The 25482-nt window shown below is 48.6% G+C and overlaps 1 protein-coding gene across 4 annotated transcripts in view; it reads right to left on the bottom strand.

Moving 5' to 3' along the window:
* Nucleotides 1-25482, bottom strand: part of Msi2 (musashi RNA binding protein 2) — a 373444-nt gene that overhangs the window by 29717 nt on the left and 318245 nt on the right. For all 4 annotated transcript variants that reach the window (XM_052195698.1, XM_052195695.1, XM_052195696.1 and 1 more), the window contains exons 9-10: nt 20568-20682; nt 11460-11534 (exon numbers count right to left, since the gene is read on the bottom strand). In XM_052195698.1, the coding sequence (XP_052051658.1) occupies nt 11460-11534; nt 20568-20682 (190 nt within the window). The remainder of the gene's footprint in view (nt 1-11459; nt 11535-20567; nt 20683-25482) is intronic.

The following is a 25482-nucleotide window of genomic DNA, read 5'->3' as shown; positions in this document are numbered from 1 at the left end:
GGCCATCTTATTTCTCCGGTTGGGTGACAATCTCTTCCAGGATAGTTACATGGTCCCTTAGCCGCCAGCTCGGAGACTTCTCAAACTCTAGCTGCCGACGGGCCAGGATGTGGGGCTACCACGTGTGAGTGAAAGTGGTCTACTGACTTCCTATGTGTGCATACATGTACAAATAACAAGTAAAACAGTAACATACTATTAAAAAAAGTCACATCACGGGACACAGCTGCCCACTCAGTCACCTCTTGTACCTCACAGGAGCAAGGAGCTCCTGTGAATATGCAAGGGTGTCAAGTTCTTATGATCAGTCGAATTCACAACAGTGGGTTCCCATCTTGTCTTGGGGAACTTTGAAATCACAGGTTGCCCTGGCCATACCTTCATCAACAGAATCAACCCTTCTGGTAGCATCTAACCCGTACGTAATGCAGACAGGCAAACCATAAGTTAGAAGAAGCTGTTGCGGGGGGGGGGGGGTCTTTGCTTTTTTGTAAACACTGAAGATGTTGCGTCCTGTCTGACTGGGTGGGCACAGGCCTTTTCTGTCTCCTTTCCCTATATTTGTTTGGAAGAGATGTTGGCTTTCTGGGTGGTATGTGTAGGTGGGCGTGCACATGCGTACCCCCCCCCCAACCACTGCTGAATTCCAGTTTTCCAGTTCCAGTTGGGTTCATATTTATTTCTGTGACCTGGGATGCATTATAGATCCCCCAAAAGATGAAGAGAATTCTGAAGCCTTGTATAGCTTTAGGGGTATGAATTGAGGGAATCTTTCCTCGAGTCCCACACAAATAGTTTCATCTAAGGTCGCCTGATCAGGTACTCTTCTCCTCCCTCATCCAGCACATCCGGCCTCTCCCTAGAAGCAGTTTCTATAGCTGCTTCAAACTGTCTTGGCTAATCTCATGTTGCTTCCCTGAATCCAAATACTGGAAAATAAGCCACCAAAAGAAGAAACTGTTACCCAGAATGTAGGAAACATGTCCTACATGAGTTTGGAAACATTACCATCTGCCACTCTGGCTGGCCCAGGCTGCGCAGGCCTGTCTGGGGTGGCGGGGCTCAGCATTTTACAGAAAAATTCATAGCTCTGACTTCTGGGTGAGGCTGGAAGAAAGCTGGGCGGCACATGAGTGGGGCTAGAGGAACCAGGGGTTCACATCAGAACAGAAGCTCCAAAGAGAAGGCGAAACTAATCACCAAAGGGGCACATTTCCAGGATCAAACGGAAATGGTCTGCTTTGACGGAAGATGATGTGTGTTCATTTCAAAAGGAACAGAATAAGCCCTGAGCTCCTGGCATTCAAAATAGGAGCCTGACTTAAGACACACTGTTTAAGGAGTGAGACCAGCTTTGCCAGGAGATACCAACAGCTGTGCAGATGCCGTAGACAGGTGAGGGGGCCAGGAGTGGCTGCTGCTTGCGGCAGAGGGATGCTGAAGAGACCATGGGCTACGAATGCCTCACTCTGGACTACAGCAGAGACAATACATAATTTTAGAACCTAATAGCTGTCCCTGGGGAGGAAGCAGAGGGGCCAAACTGGGAAGCTGAGGCTGTCTGTGGTCAACAGTGAGGGTGCGCAGTTGGGCTTGCTCTCGGCAGGGTGTCAGCACCTAAATCATGGAAGGCAGGTACATGACATGCTTCTGCACCGTCTTGGCTAAGTGTTAACATAAATTGCTATTTTAATATATGACCCCAGATGTGGGGAGGTGGAGACAGGTACTTCCTGGGGCTTGCTGGAAAGCTAACCTACCTTACTTAGCAAGCTCCAGGACAATGAGACACCCTGCTTCAATAAACCAGGTAGAGAGTGCTTCTAGAAATGCCACCCAACGTAAACACACACCTCATGTTCTCACTTAACGCCCCTCCCTACCTCATCCTCCTCTGTGAGGCACAGCTACTAGTTAGTGCCTGTGCTGTGGAGCTGCCCTGAAGAGTCAGCAGATGACAGTGTGAAGTGCTTACCACAAGTGGACTACAAACTTCTCTTCCTATTTTTTATTATTATTGCCCAAGGTAACGGCAACGGAGCTGCGAAATCCCTTTGGTGCTTCCCATTCTAAAATCCTATTAATTTACGTGATTTGGCATTCAAAGGGCTTTCGTGGGTAACATGCATAATTTACTGGTGAGCGAAGAGCCGTTTTCTCTCAAGTGTTAGCTTGAATTGTAGTAGAACCATGTGACAGCAGGACAAAAAGACACTGGGAAGGCTCAGGGCAGGCAGGGCCATGGTGGGTTCATCAGAGGTGTAAACATGGGGGTCCTGAGGCTTAGGGCCGAATGGAATCACCAGGATCAGCTCAACATTTTCCCATCATCCTCTGCCCGGAGATGCTACCCTCCTGATATTTCTTGCCAACAATCTCCAGGTTCTTGGTGGGGGTGGGAAGGGTGGGGAAACATGCACAGACATATACATACATACATACATACATATATACATACATACGTACTAAATACATCTCTTTAAGGAAAAAAGAGAATCCAAAGAGTCTGCTAGGGCTGGAGACATGGCCCAGCGGTTAAGAGCACTGACTGCTCTTCTGAAGGTCCTAAGTTCAAATCCCAGCAACCACATGGTGGCTCACAACCATCTGTAATGAGATCTGATGCCCTCCTCTGGTGTGTCTGAAGACAGCTACGGTGTACTTATTTATAATAATAAATAAATCTTTGGGCTGGAGCAAGCAGGGACTAAGTGAGCAAGGTTAACCGGAACAAGTGGGGTCAACTGGAGTGAGCTGAGTGGACTGGACTGAGCTGGGTGGACTGGAGCGAGCAGAGGTCCTAAGTTCAATTCCCAGCAACCACATGAAGGCTCACGACCATCTACACAGATACAGTGTACTCATATACATACAATAAATAAATAGATCTTTAAAAACAAAACAAAACAGAGTTTGCTAGTCCCGTGCCCCACCCTCACAAAGGGAAGGTACAACAAGAAAACAGGCATCTGTAAACCAGGAAGTAGTCATCACTGCCACAGTGAGTCCACCGGTGTCTTGACCTCAGACTTCCCAGCATCTATTCCTTAGGAAATATATTTCTGCTTCCCGTTAGCTCCAGGCTATGGTATTGTTACGGTAGCAGGAATAAACTAAGATTACCCTTCACAACAGTTCTCCAGGTACCATCGAAGGCTCCTCTATGCTCCCTGCTGCTGTGTATGCCACTATTGGGAATGCCCTAGCCAGCCACACACAGGATGCTTCTGTAGGCTCTGAGCTCACTGCCCAGTGTCGTTGTGTCCTGAGACTCTCTGGGGCAGGTGCTGGTGGTTATACCATGCCTTTTTCCAGCAGCCAGAGAGAGAGAGTCAAGAGGCTCTCTCGGCAGTGGATCCAGACTACGCCACACTCAGTGAAAAAAAGTTTCTCGGTGGCTTAGACAGGAAGTAGTAGTGGATACATCTTGGTCTCCTCCACATCCTTGGCTGATCCAGAAGGCATGAAATACTGGATCCTTGGGCCCCATATGACAGTCGGCCCAGAGTTCCACACCCTGAGTTATTCTTGCTTTAATGTTGTTTTCTAAACTGCAGGCTTTCCCTTGACTTTGCTGATAAAAAATAAAAACTGAAGGCTGAGGAAAGGTGACGAGGTTCCCCATGGTGGGACTCAAAGGGGACTTTAAGGCCAGTGGTGCAGGTATCTGAGAGGGTATGGGAGAGCTGTGGGCAGCAGGGGGAAGAGATGGAGTTAGTGGGTACCAGTTCTCAGCTCACAGGGACTAAGGCACACACCAGCAGCCTCCCTTCACTGTTAACCCTGTCTGCTCCCACAGGCCCCTCAGCAACCTGTGAGGCAAGGAGACCACTGCCTCTACTTAGTAGGTATTTGATAGGTAGGGACACTGAGGCCTAGTGTCTAAGCAAGCTAAGGCAAGGACCTCACCTCCCACCTGTCTGCAAAGCCTGTGTGTGGTATGGGGTGTGTGCCTGTGTGCGTGCGTGCGTGTGTGTGTGTGTGTGTGTGTGTGTGTGTGTGTGTGCGCGCACATGAGTGTGTTATGTGTATGTCTGGTGTGGCCATGGGGAGCTGAGCGCTCACTTAGTTGCATCCTCTCATTTATGCAGAGCAGCTTCAAGAGGCACAGAAAGCTGATCGCAAGTGAAACCCGCAATTCCTGTCAATTCAGATTGCTCCAATTCATCTCTGCAAATGTTTATTAAGTGCCTATTAGGCACTGTGCGCCACGTTCATCTGGGAATAGAGTCAACTCTTGATTTTCCATGCCAGCGAGGATCGCTCGGTGATACTGCACACCCACAAGTCCCCACAAACCTCCCTCCAGTCCTGGATGGATTTGGGGTGTGCTGCTGACTTTCAAAGCTTGGCAGATCTGCTTTCTGACTAAGCTTGCCTTTAATATTCAAATGAGAGGATAAATCCCAAGTACACACAGGGCCAGGTGGCCATCAGGCTGGCCTCTGGGAGCTTGGCTTGTAATTTAAAAGAGCCTCTGTGAAGAGGTAATCTCTAGAGAGGAGTCAGGGAGGGGGAGGGCAGAGACACACTACAGGGCTAAGATGGGACAGATGCTCAAGGCTCTTCCTTATAAGGCCACACCCAGCTTATAGCCTCGGCCCCGCCCAGGTGTGCGAATCCTCAGCTCCATTAATCAACCTGGGAGACTAACCTCCTACCCTGCCATTTCAGGATCTGCTTCCTATCTGGTGAGGGGTGGTGAGAGGCCCACCCCTACTCACTGAGCAAGGAGCCAGGTAGAGCCAGAGAGAGGTCACCACATGGGTACCATAAAGGTCCCCAGTGTATTTCTGGGATGGGATAATGTGAGGGTGAGGAAGAGCCCTTATAGACAGAAGTAGGAGGAAGGCGACAGATTAGGTTGACACTGAAGGGCAGGGCTGTCTGATTTCTGGGATCTGAGATTCCACCGGGACAGCCCTGGAATGGCCCCTCTCCGCCCAAGGCTCTGAGGACTTGTCCAGAGAGTATAGAACACAGGCATCCTGAGTGCATGCCCAGGGCGTCCTTTCCTGAACAGGGACAACCAACCTTGAGAGTCTCTGTCATTCTGGTGGGCCTGAGAAAGGAGCAGCCAGAAAGACTCCAGGAACACCCCTCACAGCAGCCCAGTGCCACTCTAGATAGAACAGGTGTTTAGACAGAGTATTATAATCTGCTTTTCTGGAAACTTTGCAAAAATACTGTTCTCTGGGCAGAATTGGCAGCTGGTATAAGAACTCACAGCCCTGTATCCATAGCCAGGGCTCCTCCCTCAGCCCGCCCATTTGAGGAGTACTATCTCCTGGCTACTCAAGATGCTTGTCCTGCCTCTGTGGGCTGACTGGTCACCAAACCAGTCAAAGTCAAAGCCTCAGGATCTTCAACCAAGGTTACCCAGCAGCAGCTCTGCTGACAAAAGGTTATTTGAGGGCCTCGCTAGATGAACAGGGCCTCTCTGAGCTAGAGTGCCTCATCTCAGACCACCTCCTAAGGAATACTGTTCAGCTAGCACCAGGGACTGTCACTGGGCAGTAACTAGGAACAAAGAACTGGGAAGGAGTGGTTTAGTGGCTATGAGTCCTGACAAGGCATCCCAAGGATAACTAAGCCTCAGGTGTTCCAAGGCCGGCACCCCAGAAAGCCAATCTCCATTTGTCACAGTGGCATCAGAGACCTGATCTCCATTGCTAAAGAGACAGGGAACAAATTGGTAACTTCTAGCCCCAGCTGCTGGAGAAGAGTCTCCCCAGCCTGGGATCTACACAGCCCTTCTCCTTCATATACACAGTAGCTCAGGAGAGAGGCATAAAGGTTGGGTTACAAGACGCTGTCTTGGCTCTCCCAGCTGCCTGGAACACTTTACCGATAAGGTAGTCAATGAAACTTTTGGCAGTTGGCGGCCATATTAACCTTAGTAGTGTTGGAAGATCCCAAAGAGCTACCAGCCAGCCTGAGGCAAAGAAGAAGAATGTAGCTAAGAAGGCAAAAACTGAGAGGATGGGCACAGACAGGAGGGGACATCCTTCTGGACTCACTCTTGACATTTCTGTAGTGCGCTCTAGCTCTGCACACCCTAACTTGCTATGGAAGGCCACCGCTATCATCCTCCACTGTAAACCCTCTTCTAACTCTGCTTTGGGGCCTAGACTCATTCTGATTCACACTCCCCAGCCAGCTCCTCACTCAAATCCCTGAGGCCTGCCCTGGGGACACCCTGCTTCCCTGGGGGAATCTGATGCCACCCCTATCATTGATAAGCAGACCCAGGCAGCACCATCCGGAGAACAAAAGATGGGAAACTCACCTAGAAAGCTTGCTGCATTAGAAACTTTGATGCTCTTCGTTTCATTCTGCTGCATTTACCGATTTGCACAGCACATTCATAGACACACATGCATGCGCCATCCCTTCAAGTCTAATTTAACCAAGACGTCACTTTCATTCTTCAGAGCACAAGGTCACCTGGCTAAGAAGTGGCCCTAGAACAAGAGACCCACCCTTCTTCACATTACCATCACGAAACCTGTCTATTGCCCTTTGACCTATGCTGCTCCGGGGTTTTGGAAAGCAAATGCACAAGCACGTACACAACTGGGCAAACCCACGCCTTATGCAGATGTGAAATGTTCCGGATGCTGTCTTCCTGTAGGAGGGAGTGACAGCAGAGGGAGGGGCGGGGCTCTATCCCACAGCTGCTGTATGCAGATGTTCTGTCTCTGCTCAAGGACAGATCACCTCCAGTGAAGCACAGGGCACTCTGCCAGTGCTGAGACAGAGGGGAGAGAGCTGGGGCCAGGCAGCAGCCTGGGGGAAGTTGGCGTGCTTCTACAAAATGCACTTGGCTGTCCCGGGTGCTGGCTATCTAGTGCGTTCACCTCCCCTGGAGGGAGAACAGGACACTCTCAGGTTAAGAGACGGCAGCATGCAGCATGTCTGTGGGAAACAAATTATTTTTCTACCTCAGTTGCTTAAGGGGGGAAATGTAAAATGTCATTAGGGAGCAGTAAAGATGAACATCACTCATGAGAAAGCTCGTAGGAATAAAAAACTAAAGGAACCCGTTATATCCGTTATTTTTAACCAGGGGAGCCAAACCGCACAGATCTCCTGCCATACTGGCCCACTCTATGAACACCAAGGATACTGATAGTCAGACATACAGATCCGCTCACACTGGGTGAGTCAAGGAGAGCACGGCCCCTCCCTGTCTGAAACTCTAGCTACGATGGGTGCAACTGAACTACTGTTACTAACAGAATGAAGACATCTCAAAGAGGGAATCAGACAGGGTCTTCATGACACGATCCTACCGGGGAGGGGTGGCTCTCAGGGAGGTAGCCCTGAAATACAGCCTTGATTTGGATGGTCCCAGGTGTCCTGTCCTTTCCCACTCTGGCAGTGCCACATGGTAGGGGTAAGGCACAGGAGGCAGGGAGGTGAAACTAGAGAAGGAGAGTCCAGTGGAGAGCAGCACCCATGGGTGAAGCACGAGGAAGGGCTAGGGTGACTCTGCTATTCCTCTTCAAAGACAGATGAGCTTATTGGGGCGGTAGCCACAAGGAGACCAGCCCCAAAGACAATGGTAACCAGTAGTAAACAGTGTTTACTACACTGCTGCTCCTTCAGATCCCATTTTCCACACAGTTTTGTAGAAGGGTGTGAGTGTTCACACTGCCTCTGTGCATCATGGGACACAGGCCCTAGCTCCCTTGAGATCAGAAGCCGCAACCCCTCTGGGCCAACAGCACTTAAAAGCTCGCCAGGCAAGCCTGTCTGATCATTATTCTAAAGAAGCAGCATCTTCTTGGATTCCTCCTCCGAGGAGACCCTATGAAATCTGTAAGCAGTTCCCTACATTCTGGGAGAACTGGCCAGTGGCGTGGGGTGGGTCTGGCCACTGCGCATTCAGGAAGGGAAGTGGGAAGGGATGGGAGCATGAACGCTTTCTGAAGCAAAACAAAGCAAAACAACGAGGTCTCTTCCAGAATTTTGAAAGAGGAAAAAAATCATTTTCATTCATTCCATCAGCCAGATAGGACAGATTTCAGTGGGCGCTGCCAGCAATCAGGGGCTCTGGCAGGAGTGTGTACTCTCTAAAATGACGGCAAACCCCCTACTTGTGATGCCTCTCTTAGGAGCTTGCTGATAACAATTGCATTCCCCCAAAATCGAAATCAGCAAATAATTTGAAAAGTGAAATAGGTCTAGAAACTGTTGACAGTAAACAGAAGGGGGAGGGGCCCAGAAGACTCCTGGGCAAGGAAGTGAGCAGAGTGATGACAGGACAGCCATTCCAGACTCAACACTGATGAGAACACCGGGCCAGGGACGGAGGACCCTTGATCATGACTATGAGAGGCAGGAGCCATTTGCAAAGTGGTTACACCTCACCCTTGCTAGAAAAGAGCCAATCCCAGCACTGACAAAAGGCATCGTCTCTTTCTTATCCCATCTGTTTGTTCTCAAAGAATCCTGCACGTGGCTGCAGGGGTTGAACCTGTGTCACACAGCTGTGTGGTCCAGGGAGATCTACTGGGACTACACATCACACAGGGAGGGGGGTGAGACCTGAACCCTAAGCAGCTGGGATGGATACAAAGGTCAAGACAGGTAACAAAGAACACCTTGGAGGGCATCAGGTTCCTTTGTGCTGAGAAGGACCCAGGTTCCTGCTAGTGAGCAAAGGGTCTGCGTGGCTTGAGAACCTAGATGGGCTGTCATCTCTAGCCCTGCGTGCCTCTATTCAAAGGACAAAAATGGTGTGGGGCCCGCACATAACCTCAGAGGAGCTAGAGATGGGAAGTGAGCTCGGGGTAAGACCACTGAGACCACAAAGAAAAACCATCAGGACAACTTGGTAGTGAAGAGAGTTGTGATGATATCAGAAAGTTCCAGGATCCAGCCCCAGGGCACAGGAGCTTGTTCACTGAACCACCCAGAGGAGGTGAGGAGAAGGCAGTGGGTTGGGCTGCCCTGATGTCAGAAGATCACTCTGCAGCCCTACTGACTCCTTATCCACACCCACCTCCAACAGCCCTTACAGCAGGAGACAAGAGACTGATGTCAGGACATTCTAAAGCTTCCTGCCCTAGAAGCCCAGCAAGTCTTAAGCTCCGTGATGATGACATGTTTGATTCTAAAGGGATCGACCATACCCTGAACTCAGGACTGAGGGGACACAGGAGTCAGCCTAGGCTTTGTGTCTAGAACCAGCAGGGGTTTGGCAGGGTATTGGGGCCGAGTCAGGTGTGGGGTGAGCTCTGACCTCAGCCTGACTCCTGACATACTGGGGTGAGGGCTGCGCGGCTCACACCTCCCTGAGCTGCCTCCCTGAGGCGCCTCACCCTGGTTGTCTCTGACCAGGAGATAAATGAACCCAAGAGGCTTCAAAGTGTGAGCACAATGTATGGGAAAAATTTGGTGGCTGAGAATGGATTGCTCACCCTATGGGCCAGGGAACACTGTCTGTCTTCAAAGATGATTTCTACCCCATTTGACCCTAGTGACTGGCCACAGTTAAGTTGATCCCATGATGAAGATGAACAGCATCTCCAGGCATAGACACTGTGTCTACTCCTTGTCAAAGCTTTGACTTCCCAGAAGGGGACAGGCACCTGGGAATACCACCTCAGTTTGCCCAGTCCCAGCTTGCCTGTCTGTCTGGGGTAGACCCAAGGAGGTAAGCCATGGAATCAGAACACTACCAGATGTTTCCTGAGCTGGTTCAGACAAGACAGGGGTCTTATCATGGGATCCACTTCATTGTCTCCAAATGATGTCTCCAATTCTTCACGCACACACGTCTATGGTACCACATCCATTCTTTTAATCTCTTGAACAGCACTGAGCAACAGAACCCTCCGTGGGACGGAAAACCCTACACTCTACTCTGAGACCCGCCACCACCCCCTCATATGGCTGCTGAGCCACTGGAATGTGGCCAATGTGAATGTAAAACCCAGTTTGTTTGTCCCCCTCCCCCCCTTCTCCTGAATTTTACAGATCTAAAATTTTAGCAAGCAAATGCTACCTAACTGACAGGTAGATGCTGGCTAATGGTGAAATATTAGAAGCTGTGACTCAAGACCACCTGGACTCTTTTCTTTCCTCTGTGTCTTTAGATCTGTACCTGCCTGTAATGGGGATAACATTTCTAGCCTGAACTCTGGTCTCAGACTTTAGGTTATCACAAGATATAGAGAGACTGTGGGGAGGGCCCACCAAGGGTCCTTGCTGACAGCATATCCCAGATGCAGAATGTGCCTAGGCCCCAGGGAAGCTGTTGTATTCACCCTTCTACCTTGAACTTCTGAAGCTCTGCCTATCTCCCTTCTGCCTCAGACACCATAGTCAGAGAGGGGCATGCACCCTCCTTCAAAGGTCCTACCCAACATCTATTCACAAACAAGAGAAGCGAAGCCCAGAAGCAGGTGACTTGCCACAGTCACTTGTCCAACTGGTTCCAGAGATAGGATAAGTGCCTAGGTTTCCAATACTGGCCAGAATCACAGGATATAGCCATACATATCTTCTGTTCCCACCTCAAAGCCTGAGCTGAGGCTAGTGTTAGCCCTTTCCTCCAACTCCTGCTCCTCAGGCTTAGAAAGCCTTCCCTCAGGCCAGTTTTCTGTACCTTCTGCTCGTCACTTCCCTCAGGCCTCCTCCAGGAGGAACCCCAAGTCTAGCCACTGAGTGTGACTCCCCCCATGCCCTTATCCCCCTGCAGAGAAACATGGAGCACAGACTTCCTTACGGCTGGACATATTATCTGGCCTCTGACTATGTCGCAGTAGGAACCCTAATATATCTCATCTGTACTGCTCGACTGTGAGATTTACCTCACAATACCCCTAAAGCATCCCTTCCTGTAGCATCTTCCCTTTTTCCCCAGACAACGCCCACCTGCTCCCTCGGCTGAACCACCAGGGCATGTGTGGGCAGTGCCATGCTCTGCTGTCTTTGCAAAGGAGAATGAGAATCTGCACCGCTCATCAGGGTATAAAGCACAAGTCTGACTTCTTGCAGCACATCATCGACATTATGTCAGGAAAGCCTGATGTCAGGGCAGTCAGGCCAGGTTAGAGAGAGGAAGAGGGGAAGGCAGGCTGGGAGGCATTAACAGGTAGATATAAACAGCAGCAGGCAGCAGGGATGGTGGTGTGACAACAAGCCCTGGGCCCAGAGTTGAGTCCCCCAAGGAGAAGACCAAGAATAGGCTTGGGGGGGAAAGGAGGTGAGCAGAGGGGGGTTCCCATCTCTTCTCTCCTCCTTTTTTTCCTCCAGCATCAAGGAAACACTCTAGCCCATTGGAAAGCCCCAACTATACCCTTACCCTGGACCAGAGGGGACTTGGAACGTAGCATACACAGATATACAAACTGTGTTCTCTTTTGGAGCAACTGTCTGTTCCTCCCTACTTCCTAGATGCAGCCTGTCTCCCAAATTTCCAAAACCCCAGGGTCTAGGCCACTCACCTGGGAACTGGTAGCCATAGCTAGGAGCGAATCCGGGGTAGCCTCTGCCATAGGTTGCCACAAAGTTGGGGTAGCCTTGAATATAGAGAGAAAGAAAGAGCTGTCAGACAATGGCCTTGGATCTAGGGTGATATTCCAGAGAAGGTAGCAATGACCATTAGCTGTGGTTAGTCTCATAGAATTGTGCGTCTCTGGAGAGGGTCTCTATCCAGGCCCTGACTTCCCTCTCTTGCGTGGCTGGGGATGTGACCATCAGTATGTTCATAATTAACCCATATTTAGGCAGTCAGACTGCCCAAAGCCCGGGTACCAAAGCCCATGAACCTGTAGAGTAAATGCCACATGGAAGACGGAGCACAGTGCCTGCATCTGGCTCTGACATTTAGAGAGCTTACCCTGGATGTACTTTACCTTAAAGATGTTGACAGTAAGAGATTAAAGTCCTTGTACTGCCTTCTTCCAAGGCAGTGGACAGGGGCCAGAGCACCATATAGGGCAGAGGTACTCTGGGATTGGCTGTTTAGGAGTCACACAGAGGGCTGCCTCTCGACTTAGTAAGCCACAGCTGGGGGAAGCAGGGGCCGTGTCCCAGCACAGGCACTGTGCAGAAGTATGTCCTTAAAAGAGCTGGGGGACTGTGTGAAACCATGGACCACGAAGCCCCAGCGGAACTCTGAAGCCCAGGTAGAGCATTTTCATGGACAACTTATGGTGGGTGGTAGCCCAGGGTGACTCTGAATTAAGGTTGCTGAGAGACCTATGGTGAGTCCTGGAGCATGTAGGCCTGTTCCAATCTATGAAACAAGCTCCCATGTAAGAGGTCACCTCAGCACCGTTCCCTGTAGTCTTCATGCCCCAGTCTTTATTCTGACTACAGTGAAGGTGAGTGTAACCTTCTTGTACTTGAACATCCTTGGTCACAGCAGCTCCTTGGCTACCTCCTGTCCCTCTCCCCAGAGAGACCTACTCTGTATCCTTCTACCCAGTGTGGGTTAGCTCAGTACAATCACAACCAACAGATGTCACTAGTCCCTGTCCCCAGAGAGACCTACTCTGCATCCTTCTACCCAGTGTGGGCTAGCTCAGTACAATCACAACCAACAGATGTCACTAGTCCCTGTCCCCAGAGAAACCTACTCTGCCTCCTACCCAGTTTGGGCTAGCTCAGTACAATCATAACCCACAGATGTCACCAGTCCCTGTCCCCAGAGAGACCTACTCTGCCTCCTTCCACCAAGTGTGAGCTAGCTCAATACAACCCTACACCACAATCCCCTACCAGCACACTGGCTAGCCCTCTGCTTTGGCCTCTGAAGTGCCTATCTGCTGGGTGTCAGGCCAGCTAGTATTTGAATGAACTCTGTGCCTGCCTGGGAGTCAGGCCAATACAAACTTTCACTGGGACCTGCATCTAGAGCCAGTGGGCAGAGGATGGGCAGGTGGCTCAACATTTGATCTGGCATCATCAGGACAATCCAGCATCCAGAGGTGCCAAGTGGCCCTCTGACCAGGCCATTCCTGGGCTGTGCCCTTGGCTGGGAGCTGGGCCTCTGATGGCTCAGCTCTCTAAGCTCCTGTCTGCTTTCCAGGTCCCATTCCCCAGCCTTCTTGTCAACTCTGGGCACCATTGCTCCTGACAATAACCTTTGCCGCCTCCAGAAGCCAGAGGTATTTCTTCTGTTTCCACCAAACAGCAGGTGGAAAGCCACTTCAGTGGTGGACTTAGGGCAGGGAGCTGTGGCTACTCTTCACGTTTCTGCCTTTTTTTTTTTTTTTTTTTTTTTTTTTTTTTTTGGTTTTTTGGATTTGGTTTTTTCGAGACAGGGTTTCTCTGTATAGCCCTGGCTGTCCTGGAACTCACTCTGTAGACCAGGCTGGCCTCGAACTCAGAAATCTGCCTGCCTCTGCCTCCCAGAGTGCTGGGATTACAGGCGTGCCCCACCACCACCCAGCCACATTTCTGCTCTTCTGACACATTTACAAGCTCTTCCCTATGGGTTCTATGAGTCATAGCAAGCATATTCTGACCCTGCAAGCCAGGGCTGTGGGTGGAGGCCCACTTACTACATTTCCCCTTCTCCTCACCACCATGAGCTGGGCTTAGGAGCTCTTCCCATTGCCAGCCAGTCAATGTTTGTGCCTCAGAGGACCAAAGGTAGGTGTTGGGTGGCTGCAGGTGTTGGAGGATGGCTTTTGCATGAGAACAGTGAATCACCACTGGAGCTAGGCCATTCATGGGTCTAGAAGTCAGGAGACCTGGACTTTAGTCCTGGACCATGACCACGCCCTTGGAGATGACTACGGCCTGGATGCTTGAGTGTCCCTAAATTCACACTGAAATTCTAACCACCAACCAGATGTACAATATTAGAGGTGGGGCTTTTGTGAGGTGACTAGCTCACAAAAGCATGGTTCTCATAAATTGGATTAATGCTTGTGGTGGTTTGAACAAAAATGGCCCTCATAGACTCAGGGAATGGCACTATTGGGAAGTGTGGCCTTGTTGGAGTCGGTGTGGTCACATTGGAGGAAATGTCACTGGGGTGGGCTTTGAGGTTACAGAAGCTCAGGCCAGGCCCAGAGTCATTCTCAATTCTTGTTGCCTGAGGATCTACGTGTAAAACTTGAAGCTATTTTTCCAGTACCATGTCTGTCTGCACACAGCCATGCTTCCTGCCCCGCTGATAATAGACTAGACCTCTGAACTGTAAGCCAGACATAGTTAAATGTTTTACTTTATAAAACTGCCATGGTTATGGTGTCTCTTTATAGCAATAAACCCCTAAGACAATGCTCTTTTAAGGAAGGTTCTTGAAAGACCACTAACTATCTCACTACATGAGGACAGGGTACTGTCATGACATTGACTATAGGTGTCACCACCTACAATCGATCATTCTAACAGTGCCTTCATTTTGGATTTCCTAGCATCCAGAACTGAGAAATAGATATTGTTTCGAAGGCTGAGCAAGACCCATGGGATTCAGTCATACAACTCTGACCCGAGACAGGCGATTCCCCTTTCTTTTAGAGGCTAAGCTTTCCACAAGTAGAAATCCTTACCAGGGTGGTGGAGGGCACTGATGTACCTAAATAGTCAGCAGTAACCAGCTGTGGTTCTTGCTACAGCTGGAGCCTTCCCACATGTGCGGTCCCACTGAATTCACTGGCCAACTGTGCTACCTTTACTTCATCTGGGCCTGCTACTGTCCTGGTGAGATCCTCCTCCTGATGCCTCACTGGCAGAGGCTACAGGCAAGACAGAATGACTTAGCAGCTTCATACCCACTGCTCTCAGAGGGGAAGGAGAGTCTAGGAAGCCACTGAATTCTTAATGCATTCCTAATGGGGGAAAGGAAGAGGGAGAGTAGAGCAGTGGTTAGACCCCAGCGACCTTCACTGAACATGTGAGTGATGTGGGGGTTGATTCTCTGGAATTTATTTCCTGGTGAGGCAGCTCAAGTTTTCCTCCAAATTAATCATCCACTATCAAACCAGATCTTTCGGACCTAGATTTCTTATAACACTGCTTCAACACTATTGATAAATGGATTATAGGTAAACGGTCAAATCACTACTGCCTAGGTGCTTTCGTGATGAAAAATGGCTCCTCTGCCTCTAACCTCAGAGCAGGGTCCTAAATTTGAAGTGTTAATTTGACAGCAAGAGCCCATGCATCACTTCCCTAGATGTAGGCGAGGGATGGTGGAATGGTTAGCCCCTCCCTGTACTCAAGCCATCCGTGCAACCCGATTGCATGCATCCCCCCAACCCCCACACAGATCTTAAAATCTTCAACATGAAAGAAGAAACGGACAGTCAAGTTCACACCAACTCTGGGCCTCACCCTGATACCGTAGGCCAGCATCATCATCGCCTAAGGAATGAAGATGAGAATTCCACACCTGCCACACTGGGGGACCTCATCTCCATACCCCCAATGCTGAACAGCCTCTCAGCCAGGAAGATGAAATTATAAATTTATAATACGACATTACTTCAATTTTCCTCTTCATTTGCGGCTGTGCAGCCCAGCTCTGCTCCAGTGGCTCAGGGCCCAGGCCGCACGGGGGAACCTGGCTGACTGCATATCAATAGCACATTACAGTAGGCCCACGCGAATGCTCCATCAAGCCACATTACAGGAGGATGACCCAGCCACCACTTCCATTAGCAGCTGGGCCCCTCCCACACCGGCCACTGAACAATTTATTTGCTCCAGCACTCTGGATGCCTGATCAATCCCACAGTAATTATCTCTTGTCACTAAAGGGGAAAAAAAAAATAACCCAAGCCTTCTGCCTGGATGAACACCTTCCTCACACACAGCCTTTCCATTGTGGCTGCCCAAGTCAGAAAGGGACAATAGAACTTGGGTGTGCTGTAAAGATCTCTCTGTGGCGCTCTCCTGGGGATGCTCACAGGCTGCTCTGAACTGTGGCTTTAGATCTTTGTTCCTGAGAAAGGCTTGCATCCCTACATGGGTCATGGCTTATGGTCATGGCCGTGGTTCCTACTCAAACACCTAGTTTCCTGGAAAAAAGGGGGCAGGGCTCTTACCAGACCCTTGACTTTAACAAGATAAGAGAGAAGAGCCATTTGTCCAGACTCTGCTACATGCATGGCACCATGATAGGGTTAGGTTCAGGGTATGATACCATGACAGTTCCATGAGGTCAAGCAAGTACCAAGAGTCCCTCATGGGCAAAGATGTGAAAGCCAGTCTACAAAGACACATAGCCCAAGAATTCTCCTAATTTTTGTTAGGGATCCTTCATACCCACACTAATTTAACCTTAATTAAAACTATCTGAAGAGAAAACTTCAGTCTCTTAGGGGGCAAGAGCCTCATCACAAATGCCCAACGGCTGGTGTGCACATGAAGCTGGCAGTCGTGACACTGGCCAGCAGACAAACGACAGTCTGGCCATCTCGGAAGGCTCTATGGACCCACAAATCCAGAAGGGCAAGAAACAGCTGCACTTTGAGAAACAGGTGCACAAATGGGAGTCTTCCTTACAGTGGACTCAAGCCAGTATTTCTGGAGGAAAGGTAAGTCCCAGTAGAGACTACAGACAACACTTGGAAGCTAAGCTGTGTGTTCTAGCCATCCCTCCATCTGAAGTGTCAGCAGATTATGGCTCTCCAGACCTTTTCAACATTTATTGATTAATTGACTGACTGATTGATTACCTTCAACCTCAGGGATTTGTAAAGATCTTTGGAAAAAAGCGAAGATAAAGTTTTGGCTAGTGGCTAGCTGGTTAGCAACTTCTCCCTTCTCCCCAGGCTGCCAAGGGAAACCTTTCTGCAAGGCCCCAACACTGAACTCTCTCTCCTCCATGTAGTTAATAAATAGCATATGCCCAACCAGGCCAAGAGCATTAAAGGCAGTGGGATTAGGAGGCGGAAGGCAGAGAAGGCCAAGAGGAATCAAATATATCAACAGCCATGTGCTTGTTTTCACTAAGCCTCCTTTCACTAAGGAAAATGGGGGCAGCTCTGCGGGGCTGGATGACAGAGTGTATGCGGTGGGACAGGACCCAGGGCTTGCAGAACACCCGATGGCACAGTCGCTTTTGGTTCTCTCTGGCTCAGAAGCAAGAGGTGGGGCCTTGGAGTACTTCTCCTCCTCCCCTTCATCCCTCTACACTCTTGAAAAGGAATTCCCACTGTCTTCTATGCTGTCCTGTTAAAGACTGTGAAAGCTACAGTCAAAACATGCTGCATTATCTTTCCCCAAGGATGCTGGCAGCCACATCAATGAGATCAAGGAAGAGAGCCGTACTCCCATCCGCTTGTCAGCCTCCCTTTTGTTTCATGAGACCTCCCAAAGGATGGAGAAAATCCTGAAGGATATGTTAAAAATTCCATGGTGCCCCAAGTCATGAGACCAGCATGCTGGCTGCTGTCTCAGCTCCTGACTACAACACTGGCTCCCTGGGCTTGGCGGCAAGGTTCTCCACTGCCCCTAAAAGTCTAGAACATTTATGACACAGAGTAGGCACTTGGAGTAGACATATGTTGGATGAGTGAATTTTAACATTTCAATGGCTCATACATTTTGCTTTTAAATACTCTTTTTTACTCCCTTCGGTAATGAATAATTGACAGAGTCTCATTAATTTGTTTCAACAGGGTCTCCTTGTGATGTAGCTCAGGCTGGCCATAATCTGTGGTCTTGCCACAGCCTCCTCATTGCACAGAATACAGCCGTGAGCCACTGCATCTGGTTATTTTCTAATCAGATAGGTTTTTACATAGACCAGACTGCCTCAAACTTGCCATGTAGCCACGGATGACCTTGAACTGGCCATCTTCTTGCCTCTCCCATATATGTGCTAGGATGACAAGTATATGCCATTATGCTTAGCTCTTCAGTGAATTTAAAACGATTTTTTTTCTCCTGTTGGAGCCAAGTTCATCAACCAAATTGTCAGGGGGTGGGGACAGCATGGGTCCCAGGACTTGATATGCAAACAATGCATTGTGAAGATGGTGACCCTACCCAAAGAGTAGACTACTCAAGGCCACACTACCACATTAGAGGAAAGACACCCAGGCGAAGAAGTAGTTAGAGAAGATCAGTCCTACTTCTTCTCTCTCCTAAAGAGCGAGAGGCCCAAGGACCATGATGCACCACTGGTACCAGGAAGGCAATCCGGACCGCCTATATATTAAGAGCTAAGCATTCTGCCACAGACTATCATCGTGTGGTCTTGACAATCATTTGTTTGTTTGTTTGTTTGTTTGTTTGGATTTGTTTTTTTGAGACAGGGTTTCTCTGTGTAGCCCTGGCTGTCCTGGAATTCACTCTGTAGACCAGGCTGGCCTCGAACTCAGAAATCTGCCTGCCTCTGCCTCCCAGAGTGCTGGGATTACAGGCGTGCGCCACCACCGCCCGGCTTTGACAATCATTTTTAAGTAATAATTATGGAGTGGGGGAGAGGGCTTGCGGCACAAGCATGAGGATGTGAGTTCAACTCCTTAACAGCCACATAAAAATGGAGGTGGTGGCCTAAGGTGTCCTGTGCAAGTCCAATGCTCAGAAACAGAAGAGGAGGATCCTTGGGGTACAGGCGAGCCAGCTTAGCTGGGTTGATGAGCTCTAGGACCTTCGAGAAACTTGTACTTCCCCATGCATGTAGTGCACACATGCACACACACACACACACACATGCACATAGAGCTATTGAGATTCTTAATTTTCTTAATGTCAAGTGTCTGTCCTTACAGTTGATGATGGAGTTACACTCTGATAAACTTCCCACAGATCGACAATAGTGCATCCACTGTATTCACAGCATCCAATCTTGTGACTCGCACAGCTTAGTGACAGCAGCATGCTGCACGCAAGACTTGCCTGTGTCCCTTCCTGACAGAGAACATGGCTTGTCCTCTAACAAGCTACCACTCAGGAGCTGCGCCTGCCCAGTTACTCCAGGGAGTGTAACATTGTAAATTGACAGCTTAGGAAAAGATCCAATCGCGATAGTCAAAGCAATGCCTACTGAATACACACAGCTGTCTCGTCTCTGTAAAGTAGAAAACTAGTGGAGTCAAGACAGCTGGGCACAATCTTGTCTACCATAACACAGTCTCTGAGCTCAATAGGCAGCCAACTTCTGATCCCCCCCAGCCTCCACCTTCTGAGTGTTAAGTGCCGAGTTCACTCAGGTGCCCCACATGCCCAGTTTCGTGCAGTCCTGGGGAACTGAACCCAGGGCTTCCTGTAGCTAAGCAAGCACCCTATCAGCTGAGCTACACTCCAGCCCTACCATATTGTTTTAATTACTGTAGCTTTATGCAGTGCTTTGGGATATAGCCGAAGAAGTGTTTTCTTATTTCTCTTTAAAAGAAAATTATTTTCTCTCCTGCTTCTATTTCTAAGGTAAGTTTTAGGATCACACAGGCAGTTTCTAAGGAACAATAATAAGATTTTTATCATAAACTCTGTTAAGCTTAAAAAAATTAATCTGAGGAGAATGAATAGATTGGCCATTTTGAAAAACATTCTCATTGGCACCATGCTCTGTCTGTCTTTTAAGTTCTTCCATATAGCTCTACCTGCCCAAGTTATTTTCTCAGACAAGTAGATACAATTCTTTGTAAGAGCATGAAAAGTTTAATACATTTAAAACTAAGCCAGGGATGATTTAAACAGCAGCAAATCTGAAAACACATAAAGAGCTTATCAAACAATATAGAAGAGGGACCCTTAGCCAAGCCAAATGAAAACCTATTAAAACTAGACAGCTCATGTGCCTGAATGGAATTTTACCATTAACGACCATTTATCCCATTTAATTAGTATTTTCCCGACACACAATAACTTGCACTAAAATACCGTTCTCTCGCCTTGAAATTTCTAATTATTGTTGCGACCCACACCATTACGCATCTCCTCCGCTTTCTCCATCCTTCATGCCATTTAAGCGGTGAGATTTTCAATTATCTACGCAGGGCGGACAGAGATACCTTTAAGGAAAGGGGCATAATATGCAACTCAATTTCTCTAAAAGCCAGGAGAGATCATTTTTAGTCAGAACAAACATACTTTGTCTTTCATCATTTTTTTTTTTGCAAATAAAGAGTAAAACAGGCTATTTAAAACATCCATTTAAATGCAAATTTTGATATCCTGAGAGAAAAATGTTAATCATTTAAATAGACAGGATTAGTGTCCACCCTTGCCACCCTTCAGTTCCTCTCCTAAGTTTTAGAAAAAAGTAGCCCGAGTCCACACAAGTTCTGGCAGCAAGGAATCCTTAGGTCGCAGAACTCTCACTGGGCCAAGCAGGCTGAGACAGAGTCAGGTGTGCGATGCTGTGTTGGGTTTGAGGAAGGGGCTGGGCAGAGTTTCAGGCACATCATGAGCTAGGCTTGAGGCGAGATAATGCTATATGCTCAACAGATTGCCAAGACACCTAAAAGACGAACCTATCGAGCTAGCAGATGAGGGAACGGCAGCTTAGACAGGTAAACTGAAGCTCGGATGGATTCGGTTTGCCTGGCTGCTAGGTGACTCAGGTGGGTCACAGGTGCAGGCCGCCGCAGCCCTCACCCCAGCCCACCGTGCTCCCCAGCCCCACACCTATGCAGACTCACCCAGCATCCCCATGCCAAGCATGAATGCATCCATGGTGTACGGCAGCCCCCGGGCCCGGCCTCTTGTCCCAGGTGGGAACATGACTTCTTTTGGCTGAGCTTTCTTACATTCTACCTGTTAGACAGAAAAGGAGAACAAATGAGATGCAAATGAATTCCACGGAAAATGTCAGATGCAGAGCCGATCGGGTTACGAGCCGTTATTTTTAGCCTTGCTCCTTACTCACTGTAAAAATAGCTGTGCTGAGTAAATGGCCTGCAAAATAAATATTTAAGAAACCACACCACTTGTGCAAATCCTGCTTCGAAAAAAAACCTACAAGGATGAAATAAGGTTCTGGAAGGGCAGCGAGGACATGGGCGAAAGATACACACGTGGGGCTGGCACCCGGTGGGCGCAGAAGGCTTGATGGCTAAGGAGGCGGAGACAGCTGATGGACGGGCCTGCAGATACCAGCAGCACCAAGTATAATCCACTTCCATGGTAGTCTGGCCTTTCAGACAGATTCCATGATGGTCCTGCATGCCAGGGGCTCCTCACATCCAGCCACCAGAGACCCTCTCTTAAGGTAGAGGGAGGGTACTCAGTACTGGCTCCATCCCCCAGATGAACACTGAACATCAGGGGTTCAGAAGTAGCATGCCACAGTCCGCCCCTCACCAGGCAAAGGCCTTTCAGCCACGTTATAATTGTCAAGTTAGCGATGCCACCATTGCCTTGGGACCCACACCAGCACACTTCCGAAGGGAGTCCTGAGATTTAACTTGCCCTCTGTTCCTATGCATTGGTGGTTTTGCATCAGGCACTTATGTCTTTTAGTGGTTGCAGATCTTTCCATTCATCTTCTGCTTCCAAATCCCCCAATCCCATTCTGCTCATGCACACCGAGGTCACTTACTGAACACTCTTACCTATACACAATAGAAACCTTAGGGCCAGGGAGACGGCTCAGTGGGTAAGGTCACTTTCCACCAACAGTGATGCCCTGAGTTCATTCTCTGGGACTCACATGGTGGGAGGAGAGAGCTAACTGACCCTTTAGAGTTGTCCTCTGACTTCTACGCATGTGGCACATGCGTTCCAACACAGATAAAGACAAGCAATAAAAACCTGAAAGTCTAGGAAATAATTCTGCGGCCTGCAGAAGCTCCTGCACAGTCTGAGGGGAGTGGCTGAGAAAGCTCAGCATTACTTGCTTTTAGTTTCCGGGCAAATTTAACAATCGTCGTTGGCTGTAAATCAAGCCCCATTGCTGATAAAGACGGACTGAGCAGGGCAAAAACAGGGCACTTAGCACAGTCAACAGAAACAGCCCTGCTGGTGACAGAGGAAGAAGAGTTGGGGATCTTATTTAAGAACAGTCTGGGGACATATGGTATAGGAGCAAAAGCTTCACTTAGCTCAGCAGCTGTCAAGGGTATCGTTGTATCACAGGAGACTGTGGCCGCTTATGGTGTGTCTGAGGCAGCTGGAGTGAGCTGGATTGTGTGTGGTATACATTGCTTAAAAGGGTAACACACACAGAGGATCTGTTCTGGAGATACACTCGTCCTAGATACTCCAATTAAAGATACTGTACTAACAGCCTGGCCTTTAATCCAGGCTCTTGGGAGGCAGAGACAGGAGATCTGTCTGATTTCAAGGCCAGCCTGGTCTACAGAGTGAGTTCCAGGATAGCCAAGGCTGCACAGAGAAACCCTGTCTTAAAACTCCCCAAACCCACCCCCCAACACACAAACAAACCTTTAGCAATTATAAAGCCAGGAGTGGTGGTGAATGCTTGTCATCTAAGTACTTAGGATGCTGAAGCAGGAGGATTACATGTTTGAGGAAAGCCTGGGTTATGTACCAAGGTCTTATCTCAACAAAGAAAAGACAGGCTAGAACAGAAGAGAACAGAAGAGAAAGAGAAATCCCCTCAGTGATTAAGCAGAAAACCTGACCTAAAAGAGCAACTCTGAAACCATCTAACAGGTATTCTTCTTGCTCTTCAAACAATGGTAACTACAGATGTCTTTAAAAACAGATAAAAACCATTCAAAGTGCATGACAGAGATGCTTACGAGGTTTTTTTTTGTTTGTTTTTGTTTTTGTAGAAGAAATGAGCATGGTGAAAGAGAAACAGCTAAGAGATGGGAACGGGCAACTCACAAGCAGTTCGTGAAGGAGCACGTATCTTCAAAAGCAGGTATTTTGGGGGAGCTAGGGGATGGTTCAGTAGGTAAAGGCACATGGACATGCGTTCAAATGTCCAGAGCCCATGTAAGAGCTGGATGCGTAGCCAGAACACCTTAATCCCAGCAGTCCTACCGGGGAAATGGAGAACCCCTGGACACTTGTAGGCCAGTAAAACTGGTGTAAGCAGGGGAAAATGGGATTCTGTATCTCAAACAAGGTAGGGGGACAGGGACTGACAGCCACAGTCATCCTCTGGTCACCACACGTGGTATGTACATACACAGGATTATATTTTCATCCATTAGATGGCTATAGAGGACAGCAGGGTTTGAAGTAAAGGTCCTGAGGGTGTGGGGAGAAGGAGAAGAAGCAGTGTAAGCAGATTGGGTTTTATTTTGGCTCACAGTTTGGGGGGGGGGAGGAGGCATGGCTGTAGTTTCGAGGTGACCAGCCATATCGCTTCTGTAGTGAGGTGGCAAAGGACAAGCAACCAAGGGGACTGGGCTATATGAACATGGAGGGAAGCCTGGGGCTAGAGAGATGGCTCAGGGGTTAAGGGTGCTTACTGGAAACTGGGCGTGGTGGGGCATGCCTCTAATTGTAGCACTTTGGAGGAACGGGAAGATAGATCTCTGTGAGTTTTAAGCCAGTCTGATCTACATAGTGAATTTCAGGCCAGCCAGGGCAACAAGTGAAATTCTATCTCAAAAAGAAACGAAGGAAGAGAGGGAGGGAGGGGGGAGGGGGAGGGAGAAAGGAAAGAAAGAAAGAAAGAAAGAAAGAAAGAAAGAAAGAAAGAAAGAAAGAAAGAAAGAAAGAAAGGAAGGAAGGAGAAAGGAAGAAAGGAGAAAGGAAGGAAGGAAAGAAAGGTGTGCATTACCCTTCCACAGGACTGAATTTTGAGTTCAGGCAGCTCACAACTTCCTGTAACTTTAGTTCTAGGGTATCTGGGACTTCTGGCCTCTGCCTGCTCCTGTGTGTGTGTGTGTGTGTCTGTCTGTGCATGCATGAGCAATGCACACACACCAAATAGACAAACAGTCAGACATACACACACACATACACATTAAGAATAAATTGTAAAACAGCAACAAAGTTGCTTGCCCCCCAGTGACCAACTCCCTCCAGGGCTCAATCCCCTAAAGGTCCCCCAACAGTCCCACCAGCTGGGGACCAAGTGTTTAATTATATGAGCTGTAGGGCACATTTCACTTTCAGTCCACAGCAGGTGGAAATCAGCACTTTGATTTTCCTGAAGGGCAACTGGTAACATATAAAAACCTACTATGAGCCTATCCATCTTTTGAATTAATAGTCCTGCATGTTGGAATCTGTACTGTTGAGAGCCCATTTGCCATCCTTAACCACCACCACCACCACCACCACCACCCAATAGCAGGGATTGTAACTGGTGAGATGCTGGCTCCGTGGGTAAAGGCTCTGCTTGCCACCACACTTGACCACCTGAGTGCTGTCCCTGGGACCCAAATGGCAGAAGAGAGATGCCACAAGCTATCCTCTAAGACGCCCCCCAAACCCCAACACTGTAATTAAAAAAAAAAAAAAACAAGTAACAGGGTGGGGCCTAGAAAGGTGGCTCAGCAGTTAAGAGCATCTGTTCTTTCAGAGGACCTGGGTTCAACTCTCAGTACCCCCATAGTGACCTCACAACCATCAATAACTCCAGTTCCAGGGGATTCAACATCCTATTCTGACCTACATAAGTACTGGGCATGTATGTACTATACAGACATACATGCAGGCAAAAACATTCATATACATAAAATTAAAAAAAAAAAAAAGCACAACAAACCACAAATCTAACCCGGGACTGAAGAAGCTGGGTATGGCCCAGCACCAATGACAAGCACTGGGGAACTCCCAGGTCCCAGGCAAGCCAGGACACTGGTTATTCTAACTGCAGGAAGACAAACATAAATGGCAGTGATCTTGTAGAGAGAAACAAACAAACAAACAAACAAACAAACAAGTATATGTATTGTATTAAAAATATTAAAAATATCTAAAGCTGTCAGGAGTAGCTTTAAAAAGTACTGTATTTTATAACTGTTTGAGTCTCCTGCTACCTACTGGCTTCATGCTACCTGTTTTCATAAAACAATGTAACAGTTTGTCATCAACAGGGTTATTGGGGGGAGGGGGAGAGGGGCACAACTCCTCTTGCACGTAGGTGGAGAAATCTGATTACCAAGGAATAAACTCAACCACATCAGGTCTTTTAGATTTCTCCTCGTGGCTCAGGCATGGTGATTAGCCCTAGTCCCTGCCTTTGAGACCCCATCCTGGGAGCTGGAGGCTGAGAAGTCTCCTTTGCAGGAAGCTGCCCCACCACAGGAAGATGGGCGTGCCCTGAGCAGGCAGGCAGATAATAACCTATGGCAGACACTAGGACAGGGAAGAATGCCGCTAACCAGCTCACTTCCTAACAGGCCTATCAGTGGCAATCTAGTGCTTTGTCTTATGAAAACCTGCTGCCTGTTCCTAGGCAACCCGATCAACGGAAATTTCAGGTTTATACAATTTTCATTTAGGGAACAGAAAGGTTAACTAACTGTAATAGAAGTATTTTAAACAAACCCACCTACTAACTCTTCCTAGCACTGAGCAGGGCCTGCAGCGAGGTTGAATTCTGTTGTCTTTGCTGGTGGCATTTTGGCAGCGCCCACCACAGGAGCTCTGTCAACCATCCACCCTGTCACAGTGAGTGCTCTCTAG

Source organism: Apodemus sylvaticus, chromosome 10 (genome assembly GCF_947179515.1).
Source record: "Apodemus sylvaticus chromosome 10, mApoSyl1.1, whole genome shotgun sequence".
NCBI classification, from domain to species: Eukaryota; Metazoa; Chordata; class Mammalia; order Rodentia; family Muridae; genus Apodemus; species Apodemus sylvaticus.
The sequence above is the reverse complement of the archived record's forward strand: the minus strand, read 5'-3'. Positions and strand labels throughout refer to the sequence as shown.